The sequence below is a fragment of the Rhodnius prolixus genome, unplaced genomic scaffold, assembly GCF_049639745.1.
Source record: "Rhodnius prolixus isolate KJV_2025 unplaced genomic scaffold, Rpr scaffold_6, whole genome shotgun sequence".
In the NCBI taxonomy this organism is placed as follows: Eukaryota; Metazoa; Arthropoda; class Insecta; order Hemiptera; family Reduviidae; genus Rhodnius; species Rhodnius prolixus.
In genome coordinates, this window is record NW_027411634.1 from 13,022,119 (window position 1) to 13,035,634 (window position 13,516).

A 13,516-nucleotide genomic window follows, 5' to 3' on the forward strand; every position below is an offset into this window, starting at 1 on the left:
CTGCTTTTAAAGATAAATTTTCTAAATAGATTTTTAAAATTATAACGATGATTTAGACAATATCCAGTTGTTCTATTATATTAATATTTACTTTCATTTAGGCGCCACGGTAGCCGAGCGGTTAGAGGCGAGACCAGCAATGCTTAACAAGTATTGTGGTACTGGGTTCGATTCCCGGTCTTAGGCCTTGGATTTTATTTAATGGTTCATAAAAGAAATTTACAGTAAAGGATGTTTGATAGTCGCCTCCGTCCACGACACCTAATTGGTAGTTGGACGTAAAGCACGCCCGAAAAAAATAGGCATTACTTTACTTTACTAATAATTTATTTTCATTCAATAACGTTTCTGGTTTTTGTCAGTTTCATAATAATTCTATAATTAAAGCAATTTATTAGACAATCACTGTGCTTTACAATATAGTCTACTACATTAACAACGTACCTGTTTTATAAATTAACTTTTATGTATGCTTCATTTATTTATTTTTATTGTAAGTATAAATAAAGGTATAATACAGTTGTATAGTTTGTAATAATTGAATGATTATAAAACATTTTGTTGATGGTCTCATATAATTCATTCAATTTCTGCCTCATTCGGTTTCTGCAGTTTACATACACTCTTCTAAAAACATCTTTTATTTGATTATATTCTTTTTATTCATAAAAATAAAGGAAAATTAAGAAAGTTAAGCCATTAATTAGATTCAAATTAATTTATTTTGTTGTACTGTTTGTATTAGAATTAGTTCTATTTGAGATAGTAGACTAAAAAAAAAAGAAACAAAACTTAAATTTCCTTGTTTACAACTTTACATTTTCCTCAATAATTTTTTTATTTTGCTAATTGGAGTCCCAGTGGAATTGCTCAATCATCTTTATTTTGTCTAAACTTTTCCAACCTTTCGATTCCAAAATGACAAATCAATCCAGGATCCCACATAAAATTTCTTTCTTTCCAATAACGGTGCTGTTTTTATGTGTTCTCCTAACTTCGTTGTAACTTTAATTTTAACGCAGTCATTGCATCTATGACGCCTGTAAAAAGGCAGACAAAATTATTTAAATAAAATTCAATGGAAGAGTTTTTTGCTTTGCCATCAGTACATGCTAATTGGATTTTCTTGTTGCTGGTGCTGCCATCAAACTTGAAAAAGTAACATTATTTGTTGAATTCAATAAAAATACAAATTAAAAGATTAGCAAAATTTCTAATTTAGACCACATTTTTGTTACTAGCAGTTAACCCAAATGGTGTACCCCGTGCTTTTTATTTTTAACTATTTCTTTAAACCATTTAAACAGTTGAAAGATAATTTTCGAATTTAAAATTAACAAAATCACACCTTCGATGGCTAAACACAGACCTACCCAATCTAAGTTCTAATTCAATAGAAAAGAATTAAGTAAAATATTTATATCAAAAAGATTTTTAGCCATCTTTTGGCATTTGAAAAGCGAGAAAAAAGGCTGATAACAATACAAACTTTGTAAGCCTTTTTGTTTATTTTTAATCTACTTTTGTCTTTTTTGTTATAAAAAGACGAAGCATTTTATTTTGTGGCATTTATATTGCCCTTCAATTTTACCTTAACGTCTGGTTAGTCTTCCATAAGAAAGAGTTTCAATAATTGACAGAGAATAATGAAATAATGTGGTGAAAAATTACCACTTTTCTCTATTAACGTTCACTTTACGAGGGTCGTTTGAAAAGTCCGTGCAAAAATAAAAACTACTTAATTTTTGGGGGTAAACCTTTTTTATTTTTCAACATAGTCTCCTTTTAGGCTTATACACTTCGTCCAACGCTGCTCTAGTTTGTTGATCCCTTCCGAATAATAGGATTTGTCCAAGTCTGAAAAATAGCCATTCGTTTCTGCAATTACCTCCTCGTTTGAATAAAATCTTTTTCCCGCCAGCCATTTCTTCATATTGGGGAACAAATAGTAGTCCGAGGGAGCCAAGTCTGGAGAATAGGGGGGATGTGAAACGAGTTGGAACCCTATTTCCATTAATTTTGCGACCACAACTGCTGAGGTGTGAGCTGGTGCGTTGTCGTGATGGAAAAGGACTTTTTTGTGGGCCAATCGTGGGCGTTTTTCTTGCAGCTCGGTTTTCAAACGGTCCAATAACGATTTTACCCTTTTCCAGATAGTCGATGAGGATTATTCCTTGCGAATCCCAAAAGACAGTCGCCATAATCTTTCCGGCCGAAGGAACGGTATTCGCCTTTTTTGGCGCAGATTCCCCCTTGGTAACCCATTGTTTAGATTGTTCTTTGGTCTCAGGAGTGTAGTGATGTATCCATGTTTCATCCACAGTGACGAAACGACGCTTAAAGTCCTGCGGATTCTTCTGGAACAGCTGCAAACCGTCCTTGCAACACTTCACACGATTTCGTTTTTGGTCAAGCGTGAGCAATCGCGGCACCCATCTTGCGGATAGCTTTGTCATGTCCAAATGTTGATGCAAAATATTATGTACCCGTTCATTCGAGATGACCACAGCACTAGCAATCTCACGCACCTTTACTCTTCTTTCATCCATCACCATATCATGGATTTTATCAATGATTTCTGGATTAGTAACCTCAACAGGGCGTCCAGAACGTTCACCGTCACTTGTGCCCATATGGCCACTCCGAAAATTTTGAAACCACTTATAAACTGTTCTAATCGAAGGTGCAGAGTCACCATAATGTTTATCAAGCTTCTCTTTAGTCTCCTGAGGCGTTTTGCCTTTCATAAAGTAGTGTTTAATCAACACACGAAATTCTTTTTCGTCCATTTTTTGAAAATCACTCGACTTCCTCGATTCAAACGAATGCCAAACACAAAGAAATAGACCGATCTGGCTGAAACTTGGTGTGTGTTCTTCCAAGAGATGCTACTAACTAAACATAACCTCGATACGCGCCAGTAGTGCTATCTCTCTGACTTTGCACGGACTTTTCAAACGACCCTCGTATAGCTCAACAGACATTTCAAGTCATATGATCAAAAATACTAAACTTCATTCGTCCTTGATTAGAGATAAATTAGGGAAGAGATATTAGCTCACAACAATAGGTACACGGGATTCAGAAAGAGGAGATTCCGTGTCTGTTTATTTCTTAAAAATGTTCTCTTTGTAGGAACATTTATCCTGTTATGCACAAAGGCAATTTTCGAGCAATTAACGATGAAGTCGCGTCTTAGATATAGTGAATAAATAATAAGAAATAAAACTTACGATCTAGGCAACTGATGGCATTAGATTTGATACTCGTGACTACTGCGTTACCAAAGATATGTCGGCCAAAATCGCTAAAATATGTGGCAGTAAAAACTCCAAGAAATACAGTTATATACAATAATGAATTGTCTCCTCTTCCGCCACGAGAAGTTCTGCCCTTTTTTCTGAATAAAAATTAAAAACAAAAATAATGATAATAACAAAATATCAAGTATATTGTCCCTTTTTTCTTACATAAATTTGATTAAGTAAAAAATGTAAAGTTGGTCAGTGGCAAGATAGAGACATATGGATCAAATTTCACATCTCAATTTTACATATTCATAGATTCTCAAAAGAGAATATTTTCTCGCTTCTCACTAGGATTTTGCCCTGAATTTATAACATTTGAGAGAACAAAATAGGGGTAAAAATAATCCTTTCATCTGTGCAGCTATTTATACATTTTAGTTTACTTTTTTCCCGCTATGTTTTATAAATGTGAGTGTACTTCAGTGATGTTTGTTTGGTTACCTTATAAAAACCTCTGTGACAGATAAATCTTTAAAAAAAAAATGCTAAGATCAAATACTGCAATGTCTTACAATCTTTCTTCACCAGCGATTCACAAAATTTTACTTCTTATTCCGTTTTGCTAGCCATAATGTTATCAGTTTGTTATAGAACATGCATTTTCAAAAGTTTAAGGATATATCTTTAAGCATTTATGCAGTTTTATCAATTCTTCAACTCTTATCAACTTTTTTTTTAAAGAAGTATACTAAGCGACCACATTAAAGATTAAAGTCTCCCACTCATGAAGATTGCTAGTGAACATACAGTACTCTTCAATCTATAGTAACTATTCAAGAAAACCCCAGGAAGAGCGAAGAACCAGCAGTAGGCAGTAGAAGAACCACTTTTTTGGTGCCAAGATACATCCTCCCATAAATGCTTTAAAAAAGGATAATACCTCTTCCAACAACTGTTCTTAAAGACGGTTAGGTGTTCAACACGAAAAGAAACAATGAATAAAAATTATGCTGAAATCTGCTAATTCCGTTTCTTGGCAATAAAAATACTTTTTAAGTTTAATAATTCAAGAAACACCTTTAACCAAGAATTGGCACGTGAAAAGAGTAACGTAGCACACACCGGTTACGAAACTCTAAACTACTTTATTATACCAACACATATTGTTACTTATTTTGTAGAAGTTTTTCAGTTAGTGTTGGGCTGTCAACATTGGTATTATATTATTGGTGTTATTATAGATACAGTACGCCAAGATCTCTGTAAAAGAGTTACCTTCTTCAGGGGGATCAAAGGCAATAACATTTTTTGAAAGGATATGTCGTACAAAAATGATTCTTTTTAAGCAATTTTTTGATTTTGGCATTCAGGATGCCGGCATATCAAGATAATCTCTCTCTCCCCACAAGAGAGTCTTCTTCTTATTGCTTTGCTTCATCCCCAGTCATTTATGAAGGCTTTCTGGGCATGTCAAATGCTCCCATAAGCCTGTATTATGTGGGTAATGCTAGCCTAATACCAGGGAGTTTCGGTGCAATCGCCTGACACCTTTCGCCTGAATTGGGCTAAATTTTGTGTAAAGGCTAATTATTGAGTGCAAAGGTTTTTCTAATTTGTTAGAATAAAGATTTCTAGTGCATTTTACTTAATAAATACATAAAAAGAGGCGAGTGGATAATAACAAAAATTTGATTGGTAAATGAATAGAAATTATAGGTAACTTTCTTTCGATCAATTTGTATTTATTTTACTCACCCTTTTGCATTGGTTTCCTCAGTTTTCATGATCTCCTCTTTGACAAGACTCTGATCACTTTCTTCTCTACTATCGGTTTGTATTTCTCCACTCTCACTTTTCGCTAGCTCGGACGCTGATTTAGAACTTATATCTTCTATAGTGGATTCAGACTCTTCATCATCTTCATCTTCATCATCCTCTTCTTCATCAGATTCTTCATCTTCTTCCTCTTTGTCTTCGCCCTCAATACTTTCTTCATCACGTCCAACTTCTTCATAATTTTTATTCGCTTCTTCAATAACATTTTCTACTTCTAATTTATCATTTGAAGATTTTTCATCTAAGTCTTCTGGACTTTTTGTTAAAGAATCATTTTTTTCGGTTTCTTTTTTTACTAATTCATTTACCGCAGTCATAACAATTGGCGATTGTTCATATTTACATTCCACCTTGTCATTAACCACAGAATTTTTCAGATCATTTATCAAAACTTGTGCGTGCATTTGTTCATTTCCATCATTTTGGCAAAAATTAATGTTTTTCTCTTCATTGTTAATCATTTCTAATTCCAACTGCAGATCGTTCATAGTTTCAATAGTACTGGCTTGATTCTTGAACCTCTTAATTTCTTCTACTTCCAAAAACCTATTTCTTTCGATTAGATCATCGACATCAAAGTCAAATTCGAAATCATTTTCATCGTCCGCATCACCACCTCTCTCTTCTTCAGCAACAGTTTCATCATTTAGTTCTCCAATTTTCTCTGCATTAATATTCTCTAACCACTCGTAATCATCAGTTTCACCGTATCCACATTCGGTATTCATATTCTTCAATGTTGCATCATCCGTTTTGTTTTCCAGAATTGTTTCTCCTGTACCGTCGGTGCTGCCAACCGAACTAATGTTCGCACTGGAGATCAGAAATTCATCAGAACGATTGAACGATTGTGAGCAAGATTTTGGAAATGGTGTTGGCGGTGGTGCAGTTAGTATAAAGTTAGTTTTCGCATGCACCTGTGTCATTGTTTCACGCAAAATTATACTAAGATTCTTATTAGGTTTAATTATTGGTAAATTTATAATGTCATCAGGATTTGTTGCAGTCTTTATTGCGTCTCGCATTGAGAAATCCTCTTTATTAATGTTATTTGTATTATTGGTAATTGTATTGTACACAGGGAATTCTGAAATTTGAATTTTATTCACTGAGTCACTATGTATTGAAGGTGATTCCACTTTATTAGCTTTAATATTTTCATCTTGACTGTTTTGGATATCGACATGGGGACTTTGAAGGTTGTTTAAAAATGAACAGGTCGTGTTTTCTTTTTCAAATGAATCGGCTACAATTCCTTGTCTACCTTTTATCAATAAATCCTCTCTACTATTTTCCAATACATTTTTTAGAGTTAATTCACTTTTTATCCTGATTGATCTTTCTTGCGATGTTGGATAAATTTGTGTATCACGTATCGCAGAACTATCTGATGCAGACTCTATTATGGTTTTTGGAGACAAATCAAGTAATTTTTGCTTTAAACTTAATCCACCATCTTTAGCGTCCGTCATGGTTTTCAAAGTTAAATCATGTTTTTGAATATTTTTTAGATAAAAATTTTCCAAGCTATGTTCTTCCAAAGATTTGTAACTTTTTTCTTTTATTATATCTTTTAAAGTTAAATCAGTTTTATCAACCAGAGAATTGCTGTTATTTTTTGTAGTATCATTTTCACTGTTTAATTCTGGGCATGTTCTAGTTTCTTGTGAACTCTGTGCTGTTGAATTCGCAATTGGTTCTCTTGCACATACATTTTCTAATTCGGCTTCATTTTCGAATAGAATTTTCCCATCACATTCATTATTTTCTTGTAAATAATTTTGTGTTAAATTCTTCGCGGGCTCATTGACGTTAAAACTATAAAAAACTTGTTCTTCCTCATTCTTTTCAGTTTCTAATAATTTTGGTTGACTATACTTACTATTTGCCATTATCTCTTCCTCACACATTTTACCAGTATTTATTGATGACGCATTGTACACAGCATCGCTCTTTGAAGAGCTAGCACTGATTTGTGATATAACATTGTTTTGTGAATTACTAGTGAAATGAGGAGATTTGATAAGTCGTTCTTTTGGTAATTTCTCTTTATTATCAAATCTTTGATCATCTACAGAAATGTTGTTTGCAACTTTTGAAAGTATTTTCTCTCGCATAGCTTTGGCACTTTTTAAACGTTTACTTAAATTTAACATTTTGGGCCCTTTACCTTGATGGTGCAAAGATTTATTGAGATCTTCTGATGCAGATTTATTGCAAGTTTTGGATGCCCCACTTTCTATAATATGTTTCAAACGCAGTCGTCCTTTAATCTGTTTTTCTAATATTGCTAGTTTTGCGCGATCATTGACGTAAGCAGCTTTCGGTACTTTAATCTCTCCGAGGCCATTTTGTAAAGCTAATTCCATCAACTCTTTAATACGTGTTTTTATATCTTTGTGTACGGGAGTATTTTTCGCGTTGTTCCCGTTAGGCCGTTCAAATGGTGTTTGTGGAGGCGCTGATTTTTTAGAAGGATTCACTTCTAAATCATCCTCGACAATACGTGGTGGTATGTTCTCGTCGAATATAACTAATAACTGGTTAGCCACTAATATTATCGCTTGCTGATAGTCGCTATCAACCTTTTGCAATTCATTTTTCACGCAATTTATGTCCATAGTATTCTTAAGTATTTGATCAATTTTTGGTATTAAATAGTTTGTTGGAATTTCACCGCATAAAAGTAGATCTCTATTGATTTTGGTTATTTCCTCCAAATCAGATTGGGTCATAGATTCCCAAGCTATATGCGCTAATTGTGATGCAGCCACTATATTGTGATCGTCACAACATGGTGGGCATTTTAGTAAATTCGCCGTAATCACAAATTTATCATCGAATTGTGTATCCCCCCAAAATTCTTTAGATTTTTCCATTGATTCTCTTAAATCTATAGCGGCTATTTTGCCTTCTAGTTCTTCTTCGTCGGTTTGAGGAGTTTCACCACATCCTGTCCACTCCATAGTGTGTCGTCCTCAAAAGTTGCCTGATTAAACATAATATAATTGAATGTGTAAAGAAATGCTATTTTTTTCTTCATTCAAATAATAATTAAAATTACAAAAAAAAAATAGACATGCGTTCCCAATCGACCGGAGCGATAATAAAATAAGTGTAATCACCTGGTTGGACAAGATATTGTGTCGGATGCCAAACAGGTCGAACATTAGAGATAGTCCAGCTGGTTAGGATCCTGTTCATGGAGCAGAAAAGCTGAAGGGCACTAATGACGCTGGCAATAGTTGTCGATGCGCCAAACAAAAGGTTTAGTTTTATCAGAACAAATGACTGGTGATTGTATAGAGCATGCGTAGTGAGAGCTTTTGTGTTCCAAGAGATTTTAAATCAAATTCCAAGTTTTAGTTAGCTGTTCTTACCTAAAAACCCAATTCATTTTCAATTGAATTTGGGGTCGATCCGTGATATGGCGCATTCACAATTCCTGGTCAAACTAAAGGAAAATTCCTACTTTAAAATCTTTTTTTTTTCTGAACTTGTATTTCCAAAACTGGCCAATCTTATTTGCACTGATTATCCGTGGCCTAAAAATAGAATGTTGAAGAGAGAAAATTGTCTATTCATGGTCAAACTAAAGGAAATTCCTCAATTTAAATTCTTCTTTCAAAACTTCTACTTCCAAAACTGGTCGTACCTGTTGCCTTGAAGTAGAATGTAGAAAAAAAATCACAAATCTGTGGTAAAACTACAGGAAAGTTCGTATTTTAAAGACATTTTTTTCTGAACGTGTATTCCCAAAACTGGATAACCTCACTTGTACTTACTACCAGTGGACCAGAAACAGAATTTATAAGAGAGAAAATTCCCTATTCGGAATCAATCTAAAGGTAATTTCCAATTTTAAACCATTTTTTTATGTTTTACTTCTAAAAATCAGTACATGTTCTGATTACCATATAAATGTACAATTTTTATTAGATTTTTTTTCAGGAAATTTGATTATGGTTACTTCTTAAGTGGGGTTTGGTAGATTCCCTCTAAAGAGTCATTTTTATGAAATGTATCTCTTCTATGCTGTTAAGAAGGGTTAATGTTCAGTAATGTAGAGTCAGAACAAAATTCCATTAACCTGAAATACCTCTTAATGGACCGTTCAGGTTTTTTTTTTGAGAGGGGGTAATTTTTTTCATAGCTCCTATTTTCTGTAAACTTTGTACGTGTATTACGTAAACTAAGATTTATAGTTTTTAATTTTATCAATTTTTTTTTTGTTTGCAAAAACTCGTTTTAACGGGGAATTCTCGGAGAGGTTTTGGTGCAGGCTGCCCTTTTAGGTTACATTTTTGTGTATGGTACAGTGCAATAACAGATAAAAAATAAATATGACTCAAAGGTTGAAAAATTAAAGAAAATTTGGGGATTAGAAATCTTAAGAATAGTAGAAAAAGAAAGTTGCCATTTTTCTAATAAGAGAAAATTACTTTCCACGACTATTACCATGGTTACATTAAAAATACCTCTACGTATACATAACGTCTACAAGCAGAGCATTCAAATTAGAAAAAGGAAGCAAAATGCATAACTTAAACATGATAAATCATTATGAGAAACGAAGGTTAAAATTATGAAACGCAAACATGCCTTTTAACCATCTAATTTCGCAGTTCCCATCAGGAATTCGTTTTTGGGATAAGTTCGCAGCATTCATTATAATTAAATTACTAATCTTTCGAAGCAGATTAGTTCTAAAAAGCTGAAAGAAGATTCTGATCTCTATAAATCTAAGCACCAATACAACACGATCACCAAAGAATTCAAAATAATAAATACTACATACATCATCTTAAGAAATATCCTACCAAATTTTTTTAATCCTTATACAAAACCAACAAGATATTGATCAAAAAAATGTTTACAAATTTTATTTACCTGGAGGAAAACACGATAGAATTTTGGGTTACTTCAAAATATTATTGCAATAATGTATCAATCCTTAACTTGGTAAATGGTACGGCAATGTTAGCATCATAAATTTCGGTGTAGTCATGATTGTGTGTAATTTTATATTTTTATGGGGATACAAAAATTATTTAACAACTGATAATTTAAAGTTTTTAATAAGTTGTTGAATTTAATTATTTATCTGTATTATACATATGTGCCATATGATTTACATGACAAACTCTACACTGGGTTACTATTGAAGCGTAACGTTAGAAAAAAATCTGTTTTTACCATCTTTATACTTTTTTCATACCACAGTTTACATAATTAAATTTTGGTTTTGAAAAGTAGTGGATACGATGTGATGCTAGTTCCCACTACAGAGTAACCAGAGGCAGATTTATAAGAGAGTCGTCATTTTCAAGAGAGCCTCAAATATTTTTTTTTAAAAAAAAGGTCTTTTAAGGTTTTTTAAAAACTTCAGAGGCCTCAAAACGGATCAAGTAAAAACTTGAATAATGATATATACGTGTTTTTTAAGATTATGGATTTTAGATTTAACATTATAATTAGTATAAAATTCCAAATAAAATAGAAAATTCCAAATTCGAAAGAACATTAATTTTTTGTGGGTAAGGGGTCATTGTGGTATAAAAGAAAATGAAATTGTGGATAAACTTGCAAAAGAAGCCATCAATAGTGGGGAAATGGCTAATTATAAATTACCCCACACCGATATCAAGTGTACAATTGAAAAAACAACACTACCAAAAATGGCAGACAGATTACAGTAATGGTAATAAAGGGAGATTCTATAAAACTATGGCTGATCAGTTGCCTAGACAACCATGGTTTAAGGGGAACTGTCACTAATAAATGGGTTGTTATAAGCAGGCTGAGAGCGAACCAAGCGGTGTGCGGATCTTATCTTCACAGGATCAAAAAAAGGTCCTCTCCTCTTTGCGTAGATTGCAATGAGGAGGAGGATTTCAAACATATGATAATGATATGTCCACGTTATGTGGTAGAAAGAAAACGAATGTTTGACGACATATACAGGTATTTAGATGCACCATTTCGCTACGAAGACATAATATTCTCCACCAATATATATGTGCTTAAGTCTATAGCAGAGCTGGCAATGAAATATGAATGTATTTAAAAGTTATAGCCGATTAGAATGAATGCAAGGAAATAATTAGAGAAGGATTACGGTGATTTTAATTTCGGTTAAGCTATAAGGATGGCAGGAATATAGGAGGTACTGATCCATCCATTAGTTGTAGTTGATGTAAATAGTTGTATATAGTAGAGGGATGAATGTGTGAAGCGAATGTATTTATAAGTAAGAATGGAGAGTGAGTGATATTCTAGTGATAAGCACCTAGACGATGCTGGCTGTATGGCGAAAGCCAATGCTAAATAAAAGGAAAAAAAAAATATAAGAATAGATTTTTCTTTAATTTTTTCAAAAACGTCTCGTTTCTATTAGCTGGCATTTGCACTACCACACATGTAACTAGTATATCCAGAGATTTTTATTATAGTTTTTCGGCACTTGAATTAAGGTATTTGAACTTAAAATTGAGATGTCAAGTTAAAAAGTTTCTAAGTCAAGAACGAGAAATACAAAATTAAGTGGGTCTTACTTACTTGTTTTTAACAGATTTGTTTTTTATTACATCAATTTAACTGGATTTCAACATTTTTTACATGGTAGCTGGTATAAGTTGGTTTGTTAAACTCAAAAGTTAACTTCTGATTGTTTTATGTTTGGTTGTGACTATTTGGGTTAAGTTTAAATGATGCAATCAAAACCAAAGTTCAATTAATTTAATTAGATCGAAAGTAGGGCAGAATCAAATCATAAATAAAGCTGATTGAAATCACTTCCATTCGATTTGAGTGATCAGTTATCGATAAAAAGTTGAATTGGTATACTAATTTTCCCCATTATCTCTAAACGTTGTTTTATTTTATGGCCTAATAAGGCGGCTACTTAATGTTTATACTTTTAAAAAAAGTTTCTGATATAATCCCTTTACGATTGCCTCGTACTGTTCAGGGACGGAGGAGCCCCCCACTGAAGCCATTGCCGCAAAATGTCCATCAATCAATCTATGTCAAGCTAACCATAAAATTTATTTATTTAGGCTAGTTTGCCGCTTCTAAAGATTTCCAGCAGTATTTTGTTATAGGAGCAATATTATTATATAACAAAGCGACAATAACTAATACATATTAGAATCAGTATTTCTCTTTTGGGGACCATTAAATATTGAAAATTGTGGATTTTAATAATTCTAATTTTACGCAGGATATGGATTGTACAAATTCGTGATTACATTATTATTATATCACTATAATATTTATTAGAATAATTATTAAAAAATTTGGATTATGGTTACACTATTTTTCAGTATATTTTATAAAAATTACGTATGTTATTGTGATAGCTGGTTGTGAACTACATTTTCTTGCTTACAAATACTGCAACTCACGGCCAACGCACAAAATAACGTAAATTAACAAAATGTTCTTCTAAGTAGTTTATCCGTAGTCCAATTTTTTTTATTTTAGTTGGTTCATTGTTCATTTACTTTTTTTGATAATTATTCTAATCAATATTGTAGTAACACAGTAGTGTTTTTTTTTAACCCTTAGCTCTGAGAAAGATTATAAATTTGTCTGAACTTTAGCGGGAAATAATGAGTTGCTTCATTGACCGAATCATAGCTAACATAATCCACAATATTTAATAACCATTATATTTAATGTATTTGTTTAGGTATCAGAATGTACTTACCAACTTAATGGGCTTCAATGGTTCTGTACATAAACTTATTTACTTATTTTTTTCTTGAAGCAAAAACTAAAATATTAATGGAAAATGGATACAAGTTTTTATGAAATTCAATTGTCATAAATACTTTTTATCAACAATCTTAATCATTAGATAAACTTATTAGATAATTTTCCAAAAAAAATAATAATGAACGAAAATCTAATCAATTCTAAAAACTGTTGCAATCAAAGTACAGATGTTTGCTGAAACTTTTATCAAGTATGTGAAGCAAGGACATCTGTTTTCTGAAGCTTCGTAATTAATTTATTTTATTGAATTAATTTTAAAACAGAACGCTGTAAGGTTTTTTTTTTTTTTTTTTGACAAGAAGTTTACAAATTAACTGATAGACTTCTTCCACCACTCTTCAACTCAATACCATCAACATCGCATCGGCGAGCCACATTTTTCTGAAGACATAATTACTTTAAGAATTGCACATTCTTCCATTATTATATGTGAATCTCTTATTCAGTTGGCCCATGTTTAAAAGATTGAATGCTCAATTGTGAATCAGTGAACTGGACGTTGAGAGTAAAATGATCTAATATCTAAATGTTAAGAAAATCTGTAAACCTGAAACGCAACTTTACAAAATAAACTCTTAGTGGTTTTAAATTTTCTGGAAAACGACATAATCGATTATTTTAAAAGTTAGAATAATAGTAATTAATAAAAAAAC

General features: G+C 32.4%; 2 protein-coding genes across 6 annotated transcripts in view; both read right to left on the reverse strand.

Annotated features, from left to right (window-relative positions):
- Window positions 1–703: 703 nt before the first annotated feature.
- On the reverse strand, window positions 704–12,933 carry LOC141460025 (uncharacterized). 5 transcript variants are annotated; one of them, XM_074139633.1, is made up of 5 exons: window positions 9,975–10,186; window positions 8,465–8,629; window positions 5,004–8,073; window positions 3,234–3,400; window positions 704–1,040 (listed from the first exon to the last, which is right to left on the reverse strand). In XM_074139633.1, the coding sequence occupies exons 3-5, from the start codon at window positions 8,048–8,050 to the stop codon at window positions 991–993; spliced, it is 3,264 nt and encodes a 1,087-aa protein (XP_073995734.1). In that variant the 5' UTR covers window positions 8,051–8,073; window positions 8,465–8,629; window positions 9,975–10,186; the 3' UTR covers window positions 704–990. The 5 variants fall into 5 exon arrangements, with proteins under 5 accessions (XP_073995734.1, XP_073995735.1, XP_073995737.1 ...); XM_074139634.1 differs by lacking the exons at window positions 8,465–8,629; window positions 9,975–10,186 and adding an exon at window positions 12,796–12,933; XM_074139636.1 differs by lacking the exons at window positions 8,465–8,629; window positions 9,975–10,186 and adding an exon at window positions 11,643–11,784.
- The window catches only part of LOC141460030 (uncharacterized), a 58,898-nt gene continuing 58,177 nt past the window's right edge, over window positions 12,796–13,516 (reverse strand). Inside the window, exon 3 of the mRNA XM_074139643.1 lies at window positions 12,796–13,410. Coding sequence (XP_073995744.1) covers window positions 13,379–13,410 — 32 coding nt within the window. The 3' untranslated portion in view covers window positions 12,796–13,378. The remainder of the gene's footprint in view (window positions 13,411–13,516) is intronic.

Bases quoted from the DNA above. Each gene is read 5' to 3' on its own strand.
- LOC141460025 (XM_074139634.1), bottom strand. From the start codon at position 8,050: ATGGAGTGGACAGGATGTGGTGAAACTCCTCAAACCGACGAAGAAGAA. The intron at 3,401-5,003 runs GTGAGTAAAATA...ATTTTTATTCAG, and splicing joins GAGGAAACCAATGCAAAAGG to AAAAAAGGGCAGAACTTCTC. The intron at 1,041-3,233 runs GTAAGTTTTATT...GCCTTTTTACAG, and splicing joins TGCCATCAGTTGCCTAGATC to GCGTCATAGATGCAATGACT.